Source organism: Rhynchophorus ferrugineus, unplaced genomic scaffold (assembly GCF_030347505.1).
Source record: "Rhynchophorus ferrugineus isolate W39M unplaced genomic scaffold, kcgeb_rfMv2 rfM5, whole genome shotgun sequence".
NCBI classification, from domain to species: domain Eukaryota; kingdom Metazoa; phylum Arthropoda; class Insecta; order Coleoptera; family Curculionidae; genus Rhynchophorus; species Rhynchophorus ferrugineus.
The window spans coordinates 24843324-24855490 of NW_027472584.1; the positions used below are offsets into that span (position 1 = coordinate 24843324).

General features: G+C 31.9%; 1 protein-coding gene across 4 annotated transcripts; it reads right to left on the reverse strand.

Moving 5' to 3' along the window:
* Positions 1 to 72: 72 nt before the first annotated feature.
* Positions 73 to 12022, reverse strand: Nrg (Neuroglian). 4 transcript variants are annotated; one of them, XM_076406448.1, is made up of 14 exons: positions 11757 to 12022; positions 9234 to 9329; positions 9051 to 9174; positions 8383 to 8994; positions 8136 to 8326; positions 7531 to 8076; positions 5008 to 5994; positions 4752 to 4949; positions 4481 to 4690; positions 3090 to 3380; positions 2719 to 3028; positions 2557 to 2660; positions 2207 to 2304; positions 73 to 1899 (listed from the first exon to the last, which is right to left on the reverse strand). In XM_076406448.1, exons 2-13 carry the CDS (start codon positions 9307 to 9309, stop codon positions 2210 to 2212), a joined length of 3744 nt encoding a protein of 1247 aa, XP_076262563.1. In that variant the 5' UTR covers positions 9310 to 9329; positions 11757 to 12022; the 3' UTR covers positions 73 to 1899; positions 2207 to 2209. The 4 variants fall into 4 exon arrangements, with proteins under 4 accessions (XP_076262563.1, XP_076262560.1, XP_076262562.1 ...); XM_076406445.1 differs by lacking the exon at positions 11757 to 12022 and adding an exon at positions 9881 to 10055; XM_076406447.1 differs by lacking the exon at positions 2207 to 2304 and having other exon boundaries at positions 1532 to 1899.
* Between the last annotated feature and the right edge of the window lie 145 nt (positions 12023 to 12167).

The window sequence follows — 12167 nt, forward strand, 5'->3', positions numbered from 1 at the left end:
TTAAGGGCATGGTGTACCAATTTTTACTTATATGTATTTACTAACTGTAAAATAAATAAAAACAATTGGACATACACTTTATTTTTTTATTAGTGCAAAAATGAAAAGAAAACTGTTTTTTTGTATAAAGAAAATCTAAAACTAAACCATCTGTTATAAAAGTAAATATAGATAACAAAAATATGTGGGTTAAATCTGCCCATTATTATAAAAAAAGATCTATTGCTAAAAAAATGTAGCAATTGTAGCTTTAATTTCAATCTACATTAATAGACACAAAAATACCGGAAAATAATTCTATACAACTACAGTGAACTACTACTGCGTATGCAAATACATTATATTTGTACACGACAATAAAAAAATATTATAAGTCCATCTGAAATAGAGAGTAAAGCAATTTCCTCGTAATATTTAGACGATTAAATATATTCATTGAAAGATCTTAACTAATACCCAACAGTGCATCTTTCCCATAAAACCTTATCAAAAAGAAGTGCTTGCATACCAAGAATACTTTTTTCTTTAAATGTAAATTACATGTACAAAAGCCAATATTCCTAATAATATCATAAAGCTCAAATATCAAATGACCAAAATACAAATGTTAACGACTTGTTATTCAAGCAAAAAAGCTTTTTGAAACACCGTCATTTAGATACAATTTTTCTCTCGTCTTATCAACTATAGAGTGTTTTTAGCTAAAGACAGAACACCCTGTGTTAAAGAGAAACTCAAATCACAGTTGAAAGTGTTTTGAAAAGAATTTAATTTGCCCAACACATATAATTTAATTGAAATGTAAGTATTTTTAACAAGCAACAATTCGCAACAAACAGATAACCCTCCTCGATTAATAGCACCTCCCCACCCTTTTGTTTTTCAAAGCTAATTTTCTTGAAATTGACATAGCATATATTAAATAATTTAAAAAAAGAAATATACATATATTTTTACATAAATCAATCAAGAGTAATATTGATTAAATTGATAGTAGTACGAAAACAATTAGACTCTTGCCTAAATGAGTTTATAAGGTAACCAGTATTTTTTACACCAGCGTCAAAATAATTAAAAACTTTTTTGTGCATCGATTATAATTTTAAATGAACTACGCACATTATTACTTAATAAAATAAATATTAACCTAATTGTTGTCATGATGATAGTAGTAATTAACAATGCCAAATCCTGGCAACTTTAAGTCGTAAGGCAGTGTCATGAAATTAATATACACGTACAACAAAATGACGATTTCGAAAACCTAAGCACAGGGTATATAGAAGCTTAATTTTTTTTACATTAACTCCATCTATGAGAACATTTTAGGTATTAGAACAAAACAAATGAACAGAAAATAATGGAATTGGAATATTCTCTGCAAAAACAGACATCTGTCTTATTCTAACCCTGGAAATTATGAAAACTTAATATTATATTATAATACAACTTACAGTGAAATCAGCATTATCAACAAAACTATTACAATTTAAAAATGGTACTTAGTCAATATTTTTAACGACCAACAAAATATATTACTATATATTATATTAAATTCATATTTTGATTAGCAAATACTACAAACTACAGTAAAAACATAAGGGGCCACCTTAATTTCCTGTAATCTATATATATATCGATAAATAAGGGCATCTCTTTCAAACTATGATTCAGCTATGATGCCAACTAAACCGAATAGTAGTCAAATAATAAATAAAGTTCACTCAATAAAAGAAAAGAAACACCACACTGAAAGCATCATCATAGTTCATCAATAATTTGTCTAGACGTAAGTTGCCATTGCGTTGTTATGGGTTCCTGGTGCCCCAATAGCGCCAATTTGTTTCATGTTGCTTGGGACATACTGACCAATGAATGACCCGTCTTCAGTAAATCGACCTAAAATATGTTTATTTTATCAATACTATTTTTCTCTTCATTCCTCATTCATTCATGGCTAAACGAGGCAACACTATAGAGTTAATATTAGCTTACTATGTACGCAAAAAAGCAATCCATGTATATTGAATTGTATGTTATTTGAAATTTATATTAACTATCGAAAAGTATATACTTTGCATCAAAAAGTTGTCTATTTTTATAAATTTTAAACGTGGATTACCTTTTCATATATCTAACTGAACTAAATAAATAAATGAAAAAATTAGTTGTAGTTAATAAAACAAAAAAAAAAACAAATCCTTACACATTAAACAAATGTGGCAAACCCTTGTGATGTTGTTTCCCCTTGGCCTTTTTTCCGACCGTACTGGCCGATAAAGGACCCATCTTCATTCATACCTTCTACATAAAAGTAACAAAATAAAAACATAAATACAATTTTTTTAACTAATAAAAAAACTACCCAAGAATGGGTATAAATAATAATAAAAAAAACATTTAAATTCCATAGGCAACTAATAATTGTATGCAAAAAATCTATTACGGCCATAATACATATATATTTTAAGGCAACAAAAAATATATTTTGTAATCATGTCATGCATTGCCTTGGCATTCATAACGTTTCCTAAATGATTCATAAAAATGTCATACCTGTGTCGCCATCGCCATACTCTGCCATTGAATCAGTATCACTTTCAGGGCCTATTTTTGGTTCACTACTTGTAGAGGCTCTTCCGTGAGATTTGTTGTCCAGACTGTAATTGTAAGGCACATTTATAAAAACAGCTTTTAACATTTTTTAATTATATTTACGGCTGAGAATATTCATGAAATCCTCCTTCATCTGGATAATCATGTCTTCCATTAGCTTGTTCCCGTTCATGTACGGCATATTTACCACCTCGATTCCTCTTAACAATGCATACTATAATTAGAACTAAAATCAAGAAGGCGATGGCCAGCATCATTCCAATAAACCATCCTGCGGTAGCTACTGCTTCTTTTGCTGTAATTGTTATACCATCATACGTATATACTTCTTGTTGTTCACTATCAGTTTCATGATCTCCATCGACTGAAGTAACTACAAACTCATACGATTCTCCTGTTTCTAATCCAGGAACTGAAATAATAAGAAGAAAACTTTTATTATTCATCGAAAAAAATTCAATATTCCAACGCACCATCTTGAAAATCTTCGTTCTTTTCGGGTGGTGTATGTAGGTATTGAGTTTCTCCTCTCTTTTTGTATTTGACATAAAAATGAGAGCCAGGTTTACCATCTTCACTGGGCATCCAATGTACTCTGACTGAAGCTGTTTTACCATTTTTGATGGGTTCCCATTCAAATGTAGGTTGGCCTGGTTTATGAATTCCCCCAGGTTTTGTATTAGCTTCAATGAAATATTGTTTTGATTCTCCTGCTCTAGTTTTTGCACTTATATAGATACGATATTTTGTTCCAGCATTCAATCCTGCAAATATAATGAGTTATATGTTGTTGCCACGCAATTATAATTATTTACAATTAAGAAAATTGCTTAGTTTTAAGTTATAATGTCTATTGTACTTATATAATTTAGAGGTCGAATTTATTAGACCACTTAACTGTTTTTTATAACATTTGGGAAAAGAATTATGACCTGAGACAATATAGAACATCGTGTTGTATAGAATGTCTGGTTAGGCCAAGTAATTATAGGTACTATTGAAAGGTACCGTGGAACACGGAAACCACATATCTAACAAAATGCATGTCGCGTCGGCTCCTTGTCGACTGCTTGGGATTATGAGGGTGCAAGTACTAGCGGTAAATAACGGCTGCAAGATATTGGATCTGGTGGAAAATCTCTAATTCTGGCGATAACTATAAAACTACAAAAGGACCGAGGTCGTGAAATAACAGAGCATTCGTAAGAGTCCTAAGACATACATTCCATCCGCGTCAGAAAGCTTAGCTGATAGTCTTCCCCGCCCCGATAATTTAAACAAATCGGGGTGCAGGAAAGGGCTTCTTGAAAAAACCTTCTTAGCTATCACCAAGAACCCAAAGAGAGGAGCTTCCGCAATAAAAACACGATGCATCCACAGGGAACAACAAGATTATTCGGAAAATTCAAACAGAAAAGAGAAGATTTCTCTTTGTTCTCAGGAACAGTCAAGTGTTGAAAGTAAGAACAGTCAATTGTCAAGAGTAGGAAGAAAATAATCAAGAACAGTCAAGTCAGAGGATTAAGATCAGAACAGTAGAATTCTTATATGCCATATCATCAGTTGGCTTTGATGATGGCATCAGTATTATTGCTAAACCAGACGAACGATTAAGTCATTTTCATCCAATTCATAATTCTCTCACCAATATCTATCGATTTAACATCTTTAATTGTATTCATATTATCAATTTAAATAAACAAACTCGTCTTTGTGACTAGTGACTATACTTAGAATTGTATTAATTTACGCAAAGAAGAGAGAAAATAAATTGAATTTTATCTAACACATTGTTTTCTCTACTTAGCAATTCAACATATACGTTTATAAAAATAATTTCAGTCCAAAAATAGTTACAACTTACCTGCAAGTTTTGCCCTCAGTCTATTTGGATCTTCAATTTGTGGACTCCTAGGGATATGTCTACCAACCTTCATAGTATTATCAACTTCAGCATAATAAATATTGTAACCAGTCAAGTTGCCATTAGGCCTGTCAGGCTTCTCCCATTTTAACAGAAAAGCAGAAGATCCCAAAGGCAAAGCTTCTAATGAATCCATTTCTCCAGGAACACCTTAAATATAGATAAGTTAGACTAAACTTGATATTTAAATAATCCGTCAACTACCAAATACCTTCTGGAGTATGGAAACTAAGGGTTTCACTTGGAGGTCCATTATATTTTCCATTATAAACATATACTTGAGCATAATTCTTAGTGTTAGGAACAAAATTGTTTACAAGGGCTTTAGACGAACTACCCTGAACTTGTATTTCATTTCTGATAGGCGACTGGTCACTCCAAGTTCTAATTTTATAACCTTTGAAAATTCCTGTAGAAATATAAATGTATCAGAAAAATATTTAGTGCAAATGACCTTAACAAAATACCTTTTACTGAATTTAAGGGTACGGGAATCCAGCTAAACAGAGCATCTGTAGAACTTTGTACGTTAATAACGGTAAAATTCTGTGGTGCTAGCTCCGGTTCACTTTCTCCGGAGTAACCAATAACTTCTTGAGGAGAGACATTAGCTTCGCCCTCATCGTTAACAGCAAGAACTTTGATCTTATATTGTTGGAAGGAAGGTTGATTTGGAATTTCCAATTTCCCGACTTTCCAATCATTAATCTCCATTGGTGGTTCAAAATCTTTACCGAGGATATCTCTCTTATAATAAATCCTGTATTTAAATCCTGGTGCGTTATGTTCAATTTGGGGCATTGGAGTCCAATAAATAACAAGATTATCAGGCCTATCTCCCTCACCCTTTACATTATCAGGATTTTTATGTGGCACTTCTGGAGGAGTAGAGCAACCTTCTGAAGGTGGTGATGGTAAAGAACTTCCAATTTTGTTAACGGCTATGACTCTAAACGTATAATTCGTCCAAGGGCTTAACGGAACAGTATAAGTTGTGTCGACGGCAGGAACACTACCAAAATTACTCTCCCACGAATCAGGCGTAAAGCTTGTATTATACTGTATTAAATAATGTAAAATAGGTGCCCTGTTATCGCCCTTCGAAGACCAATGAATTGTAGCATCTAATTTATGGCATTCAACTCGTATGTCTCCAGGGGCGTTAGGAACTGCTTGAACAATAAGTTGTGCACTGGCAGAAGCCTCATCTAGTTCGGTTTTAGCTTGGCAGGTATATGTACCCGAATCTAATTCAATCGTTTTCGTTATCGTAAGTGAATAATCGGATGATCTAACAAATCGGGGTTCGGCATCGAAATCAATCGGTTGGCCATTTTTCAACCACACGATTTCCAGTTCGAGAGTTTCGTCAGTTACCGCGTTGCATCTGAAAGTTGCTGATGTTCCCGACTCAACTTCATAATCGGTAGGTCCATTCGTTATGTAGGTATGCGCTAAAATAAACAATATTACTTATATTAGCGTTGGGAAGTATCGACTGTTCAGTAAATGACTACTTTTTACTATCGACTGTTTCAGTCGTGTACTTTCAGTTACCATTTTCGATCCAACTAGTTCCATTGGACTGATTTTTAACGTTTTGGCTTTACTTCCTAGTTACGACCTAAGTATGTGCTGAATTTATGCTTACATTAATGTAATAAGGTAAAAAGAATAACAGTTGGATTGATAAATAGTTAAATTATTTTGACTACATTTATGTTATATTGGCTATTGGATCGTTTTTTTGATTGACTTTCGATTTTCAAAGTCTCTCGATGTTTGTTCAAGCCTTTTGACTGTTGAAAGTTCCTTCATTCAAATTTCAACGAATAATAATATTCCTAATAATAAAATATTCATTACTAACGATAAATAAAATTAAAATAGTATTTAAAAAGGTTGCCATGGTTAAATAGTTGATAAAGATTAATTAATAAAATACGATATAAATATTTAGAGGTATTACTCCATTCCTCTTTACAATCAAGTCAAATATATAGAATATAAAAAAATTACATTATTCAAAATAAAACTGTTTGAGCTAATAAATTACAACAATTATCTCTGTCCTTTTCTCTTCCAAAGAATGTTCGAAAATAACTATGTACATCTCCGTCTTACTTATGGCATGATTGAAAAAAAAAAGTAGGCACGTATTGGAATGAAATAGAAATAAACCATTTACTTTTATTATATTATGGCATTGTAACTTTCCAAATATTAATATAGGATTAAATATATTTGAGATCATCACTCTACTCCTTTTTTCACACCGTCACTTGCCAATAGAGCACAGAGAATCACACAATTATCTCCATCCTTTCCTCTGTCAATATTAGTACGAGAAGAAATTCGTACATCCCCGTCTGTTATCGCTGAATAGAAAAACAGTGGAAGTGTGCATTTGAATGAAATAGTAATTACTATTTTTAATCGCTAGTTTTTTACAATCGAGTAGTTCGATTGTTTTGCGATTATCGACTGTTTCTACTATTTTCAGTCGATAGTTCCCAACGCTAACTTGTATATATATATATATATATATATATATATATATATATATATAATTTAAAAAATAAAGTTCTTGTCATTTCATTTTTAGTGTTTTAAAGAGAAATCACGTGGCGCATGCGATAGACATTGATCGAAATTTTACTACGTGACACACTTCACTAAAATACGTATATCTAGAATACGGCGCTTTAAATTTCCGTCATCAAATCAAAATGAATTATCGACATCTGTGCAAAGGAAATCACGTTTAACCAACCAAAATAATTAAAATAATGTTATTGTCAACAAATCCTCCTTCCTGTTTGGGAGAGGACGTAGCTTTAATTAAATACAAATACTGGCAAAATTATGATGTAATTTGACCTAAATCAAACATACATATAGATGGTGGAAGTTGTGTTATCAAAATATTTATTGGGTAGTCAGAGCCGCATATACTGGAAAGGTATAAGAATAGTAAAGCAAATAAATACCTTTAACAAATAATCTGGCACTGGCACTGGTTTCATCGAGTTTATTCACTGCAAAACAAGTATAATTGCCTCTGTCATCGAATTGAACGTCGGAAATGAGTAAATCGCCGCTTTCTTGAACTTTGAACCTGCCTCCTGTTAATTCCTTCCCATTGTGAAACCACTTTATTGTGGGCCTAGGTGCTCCGACAACTTTACAAGTCATATTAACGCTCTGATTATCGACGGCAGAGGTATCTCTCGGAGCTTCGGTAATTTCGGGAGACAAAGCTTGTACATTAACATACACGTCTTTGTAAACATAGCCTAATGAATTTGTAGCATTACAGCCATAATTTCCAGTATCGTTTTTGATTAAATTTTTGATGATGAGGCGTCCTGGCAGTATACTACGACGGCTATTCGGAGGAGCTTTTTCTATTGGCTGTCCATTGTAAATCCATAAAATGTCTGGGTCCGGAACACCGCCAGCTTCACACCTGAATTCAGCCGTTTCATCTTCAGCCGCTGTGATAACTTCGGGTTCTTTAATAAAATATGGTTCGGCTATGAAAAAAAAACGTAATTAGATTTAATTGGGTTAAAATGTGTTTTTTTTTTCATACCTAAAACTTTTAGATGAATGGAGTACGATTGAGCTTCACCAACTCCATTACTAACTTCACAAGTGTATGTTCCCTCATCTTCAAAATCTACTGCTTTTATTATCAATGATTTTCCATAATTACCCTGTGTTACCTTATTCATCGTTCGCAATAATTTGCCTTCTTTTGACCAAACTGTTTGCGGCAGTGGTCTATACGAAACAAGCTTTATTCTGTGATCTGGTTAAAAATCTAAGTTAGTACTTACGTGCCACCAAAAATACAAAATAGTTCTACCGGCTTTCCTCGATAGGCAACTTCATTCTTGCGAGAGACATATTGTAATCTTGGAGGGACTCGGTTTTGGGCAGCAGATACACCAGCCGACACAACATTAAGCAAAACCCTGTTTCCGTATTTGTACTCGTGCTTAGTAGGACTGGTTGCGGCACAAGCATACATAAAGTTATCGGTGTTATCGGTTGAAGTTAAATTAGAAAACCACAAATTTCCTTCAGGATCGACCGTCATACGAGAGGAATTGATTGTTTTAAAACCACCACTTGTATACATCATGATCCAGTGAACGACAGGCTTAGGCCAACCATCTGGAGGTTGACAGGTCAGATTGAACGGTTCACCTTCGAGACCCGTCAGTGAAGTTGGAGGGTTGTTCTTAAAAGAGTTTAGTTCAGTCTTTCTCAAGAACACCGAACTGGATGTTGCAATTCCGTATTGATTCTCGGCGAAACATTGATACTGACCAATATCAACATCTGAAGGTTTAGTAAATGAAAGAGTACCACGGCCGGTTTGTTGAGAAATACGGTCGTCGTAAGCCTGCCAATCGAATTTCTTTCCGTTCTTAATCCAATAGTATCTGAAACGTAACGATTCTCTTAAAATCGAAGATGTTTTAGTTGTTGTTTATCTTACTTTGGAGCAGGCTCTCCTTGAGCTTCACATTCTAAATAAAACGGTTTATCATTTTCACCTTGTTCTACTTGAAAGAGAAACTCATTCGTGGCAGATTGTTTTGTGATTAACGGTGGAGAAGGTACTGAAATAAAAACGATACTATTTCAAAAACAAACCGAACATCATCGCAAAAATAATTACCTTCTCGAGCAAAACAGCAGTTGCTATAATAATAAATTACGAATAAAATTAAATAACAGCCAATATTGGACTTCATGATTATGTCTTGAGCTACACCTAAAACAAAAATTCACTTCACAACCATCTAAATTTAAAACGAAAATACAAATATTTGAAAAAAAATTTAAGGGGTAAATAGCGGCGAGTTAGTTCAACTAATATTGTAAGAACACATATAATATAAAAAATATGACTCATACCGAAAATTAAAGGAAAAACGATATCTAACAGTAAGATTAAGTAAGATTCTCCGTTTACTTTGCTTTTGTCGTCCGACGTCACGTCGCCATTAAAACGATTTTAATTCATCTTGTATGCAATTCCGTTAATGAAAACTTTCCAATATTATTTAGGAAGGACATCAAGAGATTTTACAGTATGTTAAATGAAAATTATTGTATAGAGAAGATGTTCTTAATTTATATCTGATTATTGGATTTCGTGTAGTGGAAATGGGTCATGGAATTATGTCACGGTACAAACATGTTAAGAGAAATGTTACAGTTAATTAAAATCAATTGATACAGTCGAACGAAATTAATAATAAAGATCATTATTGTATTACAACCACGTATAAAACATGTGAATGAATGAACGGACATACCTACCTAAATTATAGATTCTATTTTCTATGAGATAAATAAACATTTACAAGGCATTTATTAATAAGTATTACAACTAAGATGTGTATAACTTCGGTCATTCGTTCTCTATGACTAATTAAAAATAGCGAACAAATAATTAATCTACGAACAGCCACTACATATATATGTATTCCGTTTCAAAGTAACACACTGATACCAGTAATTTTAGAATAAAACTTGATAATTCTTGTATGACCAAACTATAACAAACGGGAAACCAAAACCATATCACCTATGACCTAACGTTTTCATATTTTTATATGTAAGCAATAACAATGTAATTTACTAATAAACATATATGCTAATATATTATTTTTGATAATAATTTCATGGTAAATATTGAGAAATATTTATGAATAATACTAAATAAGATGAATTGGTTGACGAAAAAACTGGAATTTGCTTATTCATACTACAATTATTATCGTTATATTATCTGTTTTACCGCAGAGTATATAACATTCCAAAAAACAAAATATTGCAGAGAAAATCTTGACCGTCAAAATGTATAAGACAGAATCGATAATTCAGTATAGACACCACCGGTAGTTGACCTTTCTGTAATTCTAAGTGTATTGAATACGAATACACAAATAACAGAACTTCATGAGAAATAAATAAATTAACACTAGTTTTTATACACAATGCAGAAGTTATCTATAGCTGCATTGCGATAAAAATGCAATTTTATACGATAACCTAAATATTTGTATAAAAGTGTGTCATAAACGTTTCTATATAATCAATGCATCCACATCCATATTATGATTTTTTCCGTAAATTATACAAAATACTATGCTAAAAATTAATCTTCATTCCTTGATAAGGTTTCGCAAAATAAAGGGGAGCAAAGAACTTGCATACCCAGAACATTCTAATCCAATTTTATCTACAGAAAAGTCATCAATTTCCTAATACACATTTACGTAACATATTATTAATTAAGATTCATTTATAAAAAGGTTAAATGTTACTGACCAACTTGTTACTGAGGTTTTATGTTAGTTTTAGATCTTTCCTGTATGCAAATGTTCTATTTTTTACCAAATTGCTCGTCGTTAGAATAACGTGGGCCAAAATTTATTTTTAAAATCGATTTTTCAACAGCAACATAAAGCCATGCATTTTTTCTTGTTCTAATTCGAGCAGAAAATAACGAATTTACACTAACGAACAATATGCAAATCTTGTTTTTATTTAAACTGAATTTAAATTATATTCAGGAAGGTTCTATTTATAATACATCACAAATAATATATAATTTTCACTAAAATAAGAGTGACATCATTCAAGAAATGTAAATTTACAAGGCAAAAGCACTAACATGCCTTTAAGGCAAATTACATGTATGATGAATACATTCTTCTAAGGTGAGTATTCTAAATTTATCAATGGTGTCAAAGGAACTACAAGTGTTATTTAATATTTGCTTACAATGGTCAATGCTAGTAGATAATTAGATTAATCAAAATGATATTTTAAGATGACATCACAAGATTGTGTTTTAACAAGTAAATTAGAACTAGGTGATGGTTTAAAAAGACAAACCTCGGAATAAAATGTACTTAAAAATATACTTTAAAATTGTCGGTATCAAATATTATTACATATAATACATTGCGACCGTTAAAAACCGTTTAAATACTATCAAACAAAAAAAAACATGGTTTAAACATTTTATGACTTCTCGAAGGGAATCCTTTTAATATTACTGACATTTGATGAAAATAAACAAAATCGAATACATGCACCTTTACTTATTTATACGAAATAAAGTGGCTTTATCTTATCATTATCAAATTTTGAGACTTTATTTACAAAAGATATGATAAAAACTTACCTGTTATCTTAAATGGAACAAACGGTGTTCATAACGATTGCACACTCAACCATATCACATATACAACAGATGAACGGAGAGAGGTGCGGTTTGTAGCCAGTTCGTCACTAAGACTTGAAAAAGTACTGTTCGAAAAGCTAAATTTCTGTAAAAAATTATCGATCAACTTTCTTTTGAAGCATTGTATATTACACACAAAGTATAAATAGCTATTATGGTGGTTTTACGAAGAAGTGAATCACTCTTCTTTCATTTCATTTTAGTTTAGTAGGCGTGGTAACGAATTAATTCGATGTGGCGACATCTCGTAGTGAGAGTTAAAATTAAAGAGTAACAAAAATCTGTTTATAACATATTTTCATTTTTGGTTTAAATTAAAATAATATTCTAGTAGAAATATATTTTAAACTT

Excerpts from the sequence above, each read along its gene's own strand:
- Nrg (XM_076406444.1), bottom strand. The coding sequence starts at position 9,920 with ATGTTTATTTATCTCATAGAAAATAGAATCTATAATTTAG. Across the intron at positions 9,330-9,880 it reads AAATAGAATCTATAATTTAG|GTGTAGCTCAAGACATAATC; the intron begins GTAGGTATGTCC and ends TTTTTGTTTTAG. Across the intron at positions 2,661-2,718 it reads TTTCATGAATATTCTCAGCC|TCTGGACAACAAATCTCACG; the intron begins GTAAATATAATT and ends TTACAATTACAG.